Source organism: Terrapene carolina, unplaced genomic scaffold (assembly GCF_002925995.2).
Source record: "Terrapene carolina triunguis isolate 2854851 unplaced genomic scaffold, T_m_triunguis-2.0 Scaffold22721, whole genome shotgun sequence".
Classification (NCBI taxonomy): Eukaryota; Metazoa; Chordata; order Testudines; family Emydidae; genus Terrapene; species Terrapene triunguis.
In genome coordinates this window covers 1-11,280 of record NW_020687072.1, presented here as the reverse complement: position 1 = coordinate 11,280, position 11,280 = coordinate 1, and the positions used below count along the sequence as shown (strand labels likewise).

The window sequence follows — 11,280 nt, the reverse complement described above, 5'->3', positions numbered from 1 at the left end:
GACTACTCAGTGGCAGTGAAGAACGTGTGCAGGTACAAACTGTTTTTTAAAAATCCATGAATGTGGTGCTTGTAAATGGTTCTGGGCAGATGACTTCTTGTAGGCAGAAGTCCTTCAATTCATTTATAGAGGAGGCATAGCAGTCAATGGTTCTCCCTTCATGCTGCCCTATCACTGTGCCCTATCCTTAACTGGGATGGTCCAGCCTTAGGGGTGAGTAACTCAGTCTCAATACCCATTCAGCCCTTGGCTTTTCCACTGAAACAGCAACCACAGACACTTGAGGGCAGCTTTATAAGATGTAGAAGTCAGTCTCATCTCTAGTTAGTTTAATGGCCAAAGGGCTGGTCTACACTGGGGCGGGGGGATCGATCCAAGATACGCAACTTTAGCTACGCGAATAGCGTAGCTGAAGTCGAAGTATCTTGGATCGAATTACCTGGAGTCCACACGGCGCGGGATCGACGGCTGCGGCTCCCCCGTCGACTGCGCTACCTCCGCTCGCTCTGGTGGAGTTCCGGAGTCAACGGTGAGCGCGTTCAGGGATCGATATATCGCATCTTAACGAGACGTGATATATCGATCCCGGATAAATCAATTGCTACCCGCTGATACGGCGGGTAGTGAAGACGTACCCTAAGGGCTTATCTACGTGACAAGTAGCTTCTAAGTCAGCGGTTCTCAAACTTCAGCGACGCGAGGACCCCCATTTTATGAAAAAAATTTTCAGGGACCCCCCAACCCCACTGCTCAGGCCCTGCCCCCACTCCACCCTTTCCCCCTCCATTTCCCCCTTCCCTCTGTCATTTGCTCTCCCCCACCCTCACTCACTTTCACCAGGCTGGGGCAGTGTTGGGGTGCCGGAGGCGGTGTGGGCTCTGGGAGGGAGTTTGGGTGCGGGAGGGGGTACAGGATGCGGGCTTTGGGAGGGGGGTGCAGGTTCTGGGCTGGGGCAGGAGGTTGGGGTGCAGGAGGGGCTGAAGGGTGCAGGTTCCAGCCGGGTGGCACTTACCTTGGGTGGCTCCCGAAAGCAACCAGCATGTGTCTCTGGCAGCGGCTCCTAGGCGGAGGGCCAGGGGATCTCTGTGCACTGCCCCTGCCCGCAGGCATCACCCCCGCAGCTCCCATTGGCCGCAGTTCCCAGCAAATGGGAGCTGCGGAGTCGGCGCTCAGGGCCAGGGCAACGCGCGGAGACACCCTGCTCCTCTTCTACTCTTTCGCTGCCTGCCCCCGCCCCCCCTGCCGGAGGCCAGAGGGAGCTGCACAGAGCCAGGGCAGGCAGTGAGTCTGCCTTAGCCCTGCTGTGCCACTGCACTTTTAGTGTCTAAAATCTCCCCAGCTTGGCTTCAGTAGCCTCCAGGAGATAGCACTGTTCCCAGTCCTCGGCCCCCAGTTTGAGAAATGCTGTTCTGAGTCATATTATGCTAAGCCACACTCCAGGACTTTCACTGCACTGTAGCAGCATCCACATGAGACGTTACTGCAAGGCAAGTTTGATGTACTATAGGCGTTCACTCTTGCGTGCTGTGCAGTAACTTGCCATGGAGACAAGGCCTGACTTAAGCTACTGAGCAGCCAACATATGGTAACTCCTTTTGGGCCACCAGAGATGCGCTAGGCAAGCTCTAGGATCAAGTCTCTGTCCAATTACCAGTACCCTGGCCAAGTTCCTATCCCAATGATTTGTTTAAGAAGTTCTATCTAACTTAATGATAATAAGTATCTATCCTTTCTATATTACTGACCAGAGTTTGATATATCCCTTTGTACTGTAGGTAGCTTTAGAAGAGTTACAAGACCTCAAAGGAGTTTGGTCTGAGCTTTCCAAGGTCTGGGACCAGATTGATCAGATGAAGGAGCAGCCATGGGTTTCAGTACAGCCTCGCAAGGTACCTTTTTTTATTCAGTGTATATAGAAATCATAACTACAACTATACTATTAGACTCTTCGCCTTTTAGGTAAAAATACATTTTAAATGCTCTAACAACTTGAAAATGAGCTAGAATATATGGTATGGTGCTTATGTATCTGGGTTTTTTTGGCATATGAAAAATAGAATTCATTACTGAGAATGCAGCCTCTATCTTAATCTAACTTGCAGCACTGAGCTGCAGAAATAACTTTTCCTCTTAACTGAAGCTTCAACAGGATAAGGCTTACAAAGCAAAACCTGAAAAATTATCAGGATTGCAGAAACTGTACAACCTTAAATATATTTAATTATAGGCTATATCTGCAGATGACAAGCATTGATGCTATATCTGTTTCTTGAAATTAAGTTGATCTAAATTAGCACTTTTCTCAAACACTTGTCCAGCTTCACTGATGAAAAGCTATTGTTCAAGCTGATGCTTCTTGGATACATAAACCTGAAACAAGGCTTCTGCCTCTGATCTGTAAGGAAGAATGTCACAATTTCATGACCACTGTGATCTAGTGTAAAATTACTTCATGCTGTGCTACTCCAATGATCAAGGGATAGACAGAACTAGTATTGTACCAACGGTCATGAATTAAGCTTCAAGCAGTATTGTTGACTCCATATAATGTGCTGAGGTGGAATATATCAACAAAAGCGTGGCGAATCTGTTGGAATGATGAGATTTTGAGGGGCAATTGAATGTTTTCGTACATCTAGGATTTGGTTTGCCTGCCTTGTTTACAGCTATATTTATTGTTAGCAAAATTAAATATATGCACAATAGGAAAGCATGATCAATATTATCTAAAGGTGATTCTCCCATTCTTAAAGAACAGTTTAACAAAATGTTAAGATGACAAACTGTAAGTAAAACTGATAACTGTTCTAATATTCAGTTTACTAGAGTGATTGTGTTTCTCATAATGTTGCTGGTAGATGAATTCTTTCATAGCTTCTGTATTTTATTGACAGCTTCGACAAAATTTGGATGGCTTACTGAACCAGTTGAAAAACTTCCCCGCTCGTTTGCGGCAGTATGCCTCCTATGAATATGTTCAGAGACTTCTGAAGGGTTACATGAAGGTAAGCTGTACTTAATTTTTTTAATTAGTTATCAAGGGTAAGTGCATCCATTAACTTAATATGTGCTGTCTCGCATTCTAGATAAACATGTTGGTGATTGAACTGAAGTCTGAGGCTCTTAAAGATCGTCACTGGAAGCAGCTGATGAAGAGACTTCATGTGAACTGGGTTGTCTCTGAACTAACCCTGGGACAGATCTGGGATGTTGACTTGCAAAAGAATGAAGCAATTGTGAAAGATGTACTTCTTGTGGCTCAGGGAGAGATGGCTTTGGAAGAGTTCTTGAAACAGGCTAGTATCTATCAATACATATACTAGACCTGTTGTGCAGGAGAGGTTTTAGAGGTGTAAATTAATTTGCTGTCAGCAAATTAACAAGTTGGATTTTGGATACCCAGGATGGTGAAAGTGAAATACTTTAGACCTTCACCATATACTTTTAGTTCTAAGTAACTGAGTAAATTTAACACAAAAATTGACACAACATGAAACCCCATAGGTTTAGGGGTTTTATTAAAAGCTTTGCAAGTTTACTGAAGGTACTGTAACTTAAACTTAAAGGTAAATCAAGTAAAATACATAGTTAGTACGTTACTATTATAAAACTTCTAAGTAGAATACTGGAAACTGCCTTCTCTAATTTCATTTTATGAGTTCCAATAACTTTAACTCTGACCCACAAGACATAATTATGAAATCTTCCACCATATGATTCACAGCAATCGATGAACCTCATGTGCTCTGTAAAAAGATAAGAATCAAGCTCATGTATCTACATTTCTACATTATAGAAAGTAATTTTAATTCTATTACATTTATTTCAGTCAGGAGTTCATAACCTGACTTCTTTTTTTCTTAAAGATAAGAGAAGTGTGGAACACTTATGAACTGGATTTGGTTAACTATCAGAACAAATGTCGTTTGATTCGTGGTTGGGATGATCTCTTCAACAAGGTCAAGGAGCACATTAACAGTGTGTCTGCCATGAAGTTATCACCATACTACAAGGTATAATGTAAAATTACTTTATTTTTCTTTTCAATTCGCTTTGGCTCCCTCCTTGTTTTAGTATTCTTTTCCTAGTGTACATTTGTTCAGCTGGCACTGTGTGCGCCAAATTTGGCAAATAACTAGGTGTATAAGTGTGATTATACTTTTTTATAGCTTTAACCAAACTTGCAAAATTATTTCCAATTCAGTTCTTAAACTAGCTTGATTAGTGTTACTTGTCCAAATTCTTAAAATCATGCTGATTTGTAGCTGAAGTGTGTGTGTTTTTTTTTTTTTTTTTTAAGGTAAACTGAATCTTAATGGTTTTTGTAACATTTAGGTGTTTGAAGAAGATGCCCTTAGCTGGGAGGACAAATTGAATCGTATCATGGCACTCTTTGATGTCTGGATAGATGTCCAAAGGCGATGGGTCTATCTGGAGGGGATCTTCACTGGTAGTGCTGATATTAAGCACTTACTGCCTGTTGAAACACAGAGGTTCCAAAGGTACACTTATTTTGGATTTGTGTGAAATTCTCAGTTACAGTTCAGGGCAAGCTGCACCATTGACTTTATTCCTCTGTCTGCCTGCTGCATGAACACCCCTTCCAAGTGATAGGTCTGCACTTCTCTCAGTGAATCCTGTGATTCGCCCCCACTTTTTTGTTCTAGTGACCCAGAGCAAAATAGTCTTGTTCACCAATAGTGTTCTCAGCAGGTCCATCTGGGTTTTGGCCCCTGCTGCAGACTTTGGAAGCCTATGACTAGTATGAGTGCAGTGACAGAACAGCTTGTTCATATGGATAGTTTTCTTTTGCACATAAAAAAAGGGTTAAAACAATAAAAGACCTGTAGACCTAGAAATTATCTAGACCTTAGTCTTTCCTTGCAAGTTTAGGTAGCCCTTTTTGTCCCACCTATCATCTAGCATTGGGGTAGGCAGGTAGATTGCACCCTTGCAGTCTCTGCCTGTGTCCAGTCTTCGTTTGATGTCTCCCACCCTGAGCTAACAAGCAGTCTCTTATCCATTTCAAAGCCTTTGACCACGTTCAGGACATATGTCCCAGGACAGATATATGCACCTCTCCAGAGAGTCAGAGGTAGACGTTGGCAGTGGATTTACTGTATGGTCCATTTGAGCACTGGCAATTGAGTTAGTCATTGTCTGGTTCTTGGGAACCATGTGGAGTGCTCCAACTAGAATTCATCTTTAGTGTAGCATAAAGCCAGCCACACCATAATACTCTCACAATATTAATAAAATTAATAGACATCACCCTTTTTCATGCTCAGTAATTGAACTTGTACTATTGTATCCCTCATTTAATGTGTGCTTAATATTTTTCTCGCTCACTAACAGCATCAGTACTGAATTTCTGGCACTTATGAAAAAAGTATCCAAATCTCCCCTTGTGATGGATGTTCTTAACATCCAAGGTGTACAAAGGTCACTGGAGAGATTAGCAGACTTGCTTGGAAAGATCCAGAAAGCATTGGGAGAATATCTGGAGAGGGAGAGATCCTCCTTTCCTCGGTAAGGAATTTCATCTTCTCAACCAATTGTGCTGGAATAAACTCTAATATGAATTGTGTTCGTTTGCACAGTAGTGCCTAAGTACTTCCTTTTATTGTGTTCCGCTAGCAACCTTCTAGTGCATACGCAGACATCAAAACATGAATGCTTTGGAATCATAAAAAATAAAGGGTGAACAATTTAGACATTTTATGGTCCCATTTCCTGGGAAGTGACAAACTTCAATTTCTTTGTGTGGGTCACTTGTGATTAGTAACTTAAATGGCATAATTTGAATATAAATATTGCTTAATAGGCTTTCACCTGGTACTGAATAATGAAATTCTCAAATTAGTTTTGTTTCATTAAACTAAATGAGCCCTTGGGAATCTCTTTAACCAAATACCAAAGCTTAAGAACTGGTGTCATTCTGTGTTTGAATCATGTTGCATTCTGTTTCACCTTCAATTCTCAGTAGTATGGTATGTCCTTGGATTGTAGATTTTAAACATAACCTCCACGTCAAACATGTGTTCAGAGCGGGAGCTTTGCTGTCTCATAATCTTTCAATACTTGGCATTTATCTGCTAATGAGGTGTTAAAGTGGGAAGAAAACTCTAGATAGACTAAAATGGTGCAGAGAATAAGCCCTCATGTATTTTTATTATGAGCTAACAGAAGTATGGAGGAAAGGAATTACACAGCATTGCACAAACTAGCAGACATTTCCCTAGTTTATTAAGGGTTATAGCGGGTTCAAGTAAACATATTAATTCTTGGCCTTCAGTTAATTTAAAAAAAAAAATTTCTTTGACATCAGTGGTCAGTTGTTTTAAAAAGCTTTAACCTTATCTCTAATACTAGGTTCTACTTCGTTGGTGATGAGGACTTGCTCGAAATCATAGGAAACAGCAAGAATGTAGCTAAGCTCCAGAAACATTTCAAGAAAATGTTTGCTGGAGTTTCTAGCATCATCCTGAATGAAGATAACACTGTTGTTCTGGGGATCTCATCACGAGAAGGAGAGGAGGTAGAGCTGCGTCTTTGGGGTTTTTTGCAAACTTACAAATCTGGTCTAAATTAAAACTAAAATTACACTTTAAATTTTAATTGTTTCAGGTGCTGTTCAAAACACCTGTGTCTATCACAGAACATCCTAAGATAAATGAGTGGCTCACACTTGTTGAAAAAGAAATGAGGGTCACACTTGCAAAGCTGCTGGCTGAGTCTGTTACTGAAGTAGAAATCTTTGGTAAAGCAACTTCAATTGATCCAGTTCTCTATATTTCTTGGATTGACAAATATCAGGTATCCATCTTATTCACGTTTGTCTAACCAAACTATCTAATACACTTTTGTGGGAGGAACAACTTTTAGCAAAAATCTAACTGTATTTTAAATGTTCAGGCCCAGCTTGTTGTCCTGTCAGCCCAAATTGCATGGTCAGAGAACGTGGAATCTGCTCTGAATGGCATGGGTGGTGATGGAGACAGCAGTCCTCTGCACTCTGTGCTGGCTAATGTTGAGGTCACGCTGAACGTGTTAGCAGACTCTGTGTTGATGGAACAGCCACCTCTCCGCAGAAGGAAATTGGAACACTTGGTAAGTAATACTCTCCTCCCCATCCTCAAGTAGTCATTCGGTCTCTTACAAAATTTAAACACAATCTGTCTATCTTCAAATCATGAAACTGACACCTAGGGAAAACTAAAATATTCCCATCAAGCTTTCTTGAGGAACAGCTGTTTCTGTAGATATTACATATGCCTGACTTGAAATAACATCTAAACTTAAATGTCAGTGTAGCATAAGATTCTGAAGAATTATTTAGTGAATAGAAACAACTCTTGGAATATACCACCCAATCTCCTATTCTGAGAGTAGATAGATTTATAAATCTATAGTTTATATTCACTTTTATCATCTATGTATGTACTTGGCTCCAGTAACCGTAGTGTCTGAGCTCCTTCAGCTGTTTAAAAATACAAACAACTTATAGGAGAAATAGCTTAATTTAAAACTTCTGTGTTTGTGTGAGGGGCTGTCATAGGCATGTGAAGAACTTTCTGAAGAAAGAAAAGCTAAACTGAAGGTTTTTTGCATTTAGCTATGAAAGTCCATCACTTCTTGCCCACTGAATTCATAGCTTAACTCCAGCTCCTCCTAAGAAGCTCTACTTTCCACCACACGAGTGCAACTGACAATCTGTCCTGTTGTTCAAAGGCTCCCATAAAATAAACCTTGACCTAAACTTCTAATTGGGGAACAAGTGTAGAGTGCAAAGCCACAGAATGGTGTTTGTGGCAGTCTGTGCTGCCAAGAAACTAGAGTGCTGTGTTTTGTACAAGTTGGAGCTTTCACATGGGGTGTGGCTTCACTGCTAGACATGACTTGCAATAATCAAATCTATGGACCTTCAGCCTTACCATGTCAAAGTCTGTACTGATGGAATGAGGTGCCAATTTCTGGCCTATTGCAGATGAAAGTTGACATTTTTTGTGTCTTGGGCATCCAAAAGGATTGAAGGCTAGTGATAAACTAGTCTGAGGGGAAGGTGCCCTCCATAGTGGAGTCTTAGAGGAAGGAAGTTTTTTGGAAACATTTCGCTTTATCTACCAGTATCTCAGTCTTGGCTGGGTTTAGCTCTAGTCAGATGCGCTTCATTCAGCTGCTGATTCCAGCTTCTGAAAGCTGGGAATGGAGATGTAGAGCTCAGTTTTGGTCTCTACCTGCTGGGATTTCAGCCTATAGTGTCTGAGCAATTCTCTTGGTGGCTTTATATAGACTTTGAATAACTTGTGCAGAGGATTAAAGCTTGTGGGACCTCAGAGGTGAGCGCTCTTTGGGGTATGGTGGGGAGGGATGTAGAAACACTGTCCATCTACAGCACTTGGGGTTTCTTAGAGGAAAATGTGAGCTGGTTTAAGGGCACTATCATTCATCATTACAGCTTCTTGGAGGCAGACAAGAATATTTGGTGACTAACAGTATCTGGTGCCAGAGAGGTGTAGCAGGATGAGTATGGATGTGCTTCCTTTCTCTGCGTGTGGACAGAAAAAGGTTGTCCATAAGGACAGTTCGTGTGGTTTCAGAACCATGCCTTGGCCTGAAGCTTCACTGGGAGAGATCCTGCATCTACAGACTTTACTAGCTCCTCTTTTCTGCAAGCTAGAGGATGGATATTAGATGATGCCTTCTAGCACCGAGCAATGGCTTTTCATAAACTGAGGTGCAGTGAGATGCAGTAAAACTGTTAGTTTCATTAGAGTACATGGTCTTTTTTCGTGGTGGTTGCTAATGAGATGCTTGTTCTCTAGATTACAGAGCTAGTGCACCAAAGAGATGTTACAAGATCACTGATCAAAAGTAAGATTGACAACTCCAAATCCTTTGAGTGGCTCAGCCAGATGCGATTCTACTTTGACCCAAAACAGACAGATGTGTTGCAACAGCTGTCCATTCAGATGGCAAATGCCAAATTCAACTATGGCTTTGAGTATCTTGGTGTTCAGGATAAACTAGTTCAGACTCCTCTTACTGACCGCTGTTACCTGACAATGACGCAAGCCTTGGAGGCAAGACTTGGAGGCTCACCATTTGGTAAGTTTGTACTGATTCCATATGTATCTTCTGTTAAAGGTAAAGACTGATGTTCATCAGCTATAAAATTAATAAAGTAACTTCCATAGTTGAGACTCCAATTTTGAAAAATGAGCAACACTTAGGCTAGGTCTATACTTATAATATAAATATGATTATTATATTTATATGGAGATATACCTATCTCACAGAATTGGAAGGGACCCCAAAAGGTCATGGAGTCCAGCCCCCTGCCTTCACTAGCAGGACCAAGTACTGATTTTGCCCCAGACCCCTAAGTGGCCCCCTCAAGGATTGAACTCACAACCCTGGGTTTAGCAGGCCAATGCTCAAACCACTGAGCTAACCCTCCCCCTACTTAGGGTAGATCTGCACTGCTGTAATCGATGCAGCAGGTGTCGATTTAGCAGGTCTGTTGAAGTCTCTCCCACTTATTTGTGTACTCCACCTCCCTGAGAAGAGATGCTCTCCCGCCGACACAGTGCAGTGTAGGCTAAGCTACATTGACTTCAGTTCCGTTATTCAAGTAGTGTAGCTTGGGCTGACTTACCGCGGTACTGTAGTCCAGCCCGTAGACTCTAGATGTTAATATTGTCAGTTTAGTGCCTAGGAAGAGACTAATGTTGTTTTTATCCCACTCTAAAAATAGGTCCTGCTGGTACTGGTAAAACAGAATCTGTAAAGGCCCTTGGACACCAGCTTGGCCGCTTTGTTCTGGTTTTCAACTGTGATGAAACATTTGACTTCCAGGTATAGTGTCTTTCATTTAACATCAGAACATTCTTCATTTTAAGTTAAGATCTCATTAATATGCCATTTCAGCTTGTAGATTTCAAAAAATGTTTGAAAGCTTGTTCCTGTATCTGGTAAAATAGATTCTGGTTACTTTACTGTGCAGCTTCATTGGTCCTCACTACCACCTAAAGCAGAATTGGGTTAGAAGCTCCCTGCTCTGCTTTTAGACAATAATTTAGCAAGGGAAAATCTGAACTCCAAGCTTTAGGAAAGTAACTTAAAATATTTTCAAACTACAGTCTTCCATTACCATCCCGCAGTCATACTGTGGGACCAACTGAAGTACACCTACTTTAGTGGAAATCAAGTAGGTTTAATTGGCTGACTCCTAACGTATATGTTGCTGCACATACTTCTTATCTCAATGGACTTCCTGATACATTGCAGCATCGGAACTACTTTTAAATTCTGCTGCAGGTTTAGGAATGTGCTTGCAGAGATTTTAGAATAATTAAGTGACAGACTTCCCTAAAGAGGAGTGGAAGTTGCTTAGTAGTGCCTTATACATTCTAAAACATGGAAGCTGGCATTCAAAAACTGAAACATCTGAGAAGCAAGAGTGGTGTGAGTGGGTAGAGAAGAGTGGAGTGGTGGGTAAAGAAGTAGTTGTTTCTGTTGAAGGCATAAAGATTCTCAGCAATACACACACATTAAATAGGGGGTTAATATATGTAACCACAATCCTATCCAGTCTACACCTGTTCCACTGTGTACAGGGAAGAATAACCAAGGTAACTTTTTTCACTGTGTGTGTAAATAAAGCTGATCTTCTCTTTTTTTTTTTTTTCTCTGCCTACAGGCAATGGGACGCATCTTTGTGGGGCTTTGTCAAGTGGGCGCATGGGGCTGCTTTGATGAGTTCAATAGACTTGAGGAGCGTATGCTTTCGGCTGTTTCTCAGCAGGTTCAATGCATCCAGGAAGCCTTGCGAGAACATTGCAATCCAAACTATGACAAGAGTATGCAATTCTTTTCATTGCTAATGGTTTTGTATAGCTTTGCTGGCAAAAGAATGCCCTCACTTGCATGTCTGAAATAGGTCCTTTTGAGAAATTTTCTTGATCAGTTACTCCCAATTGGCCATGGTTGTGTGTGTGGTTTTTTTTTTTTTTAATTTGAAAATGTAATTTAAACATGAAAGCTACTTCCTTTAAATGTTTAAACTGATATGCAGTCACTTTCAACATTGTGTAACTAGTGTAGAGGTAAAAAAAAGTTTGACTAGTTGTACCATAAACGAAACTTCACTTTTAGTATCCTGTATAGTTTTAACTACTGTAGTTGATAGCTGATTTGACTGAGACAAAATCAACTATAACTAAAAATACTTTGTGTGAACTACTTTTAGCTTCTGCACCTATTACTTGTGAGCTGCTG

General features: G+C 41.2%; 1 protein-coding gene across 1 annotated transcript; it reads left to right on the top strand.

Moving 5' to 3' along the window:
- Positions 1-5: 5 nt before the first annotated feature.
- Positions 6-11,277, top strand: LOC112125764 (cytoplasmic dynein 1 heavy chain 1-like; the record flags this gene model as incomplete). The annotated part of the gene is made up of 14 exons (XM_026662101.1): positions 6-32; positions 1,776-1,889; positions 2,895-3,005; positions 3,087-3,296; positions 3,867-4,013; positions 4,336-4,502; positions 5,356-5,529; positions 6,373-6,538; positions 6,628-6,816; positions 6,916-7,110; positions 8,826-9,108; positions 9,758-9,858; positions 10,703-10,862; positions 11,252-11,277. Coding segments are annotated over 14 exons (2,070 nt in total), but the record flags the coding sequence as incomplete, so codon positions are not given.
- Positions 11,278-11,280: the final 3 nt, after the last annotated feature.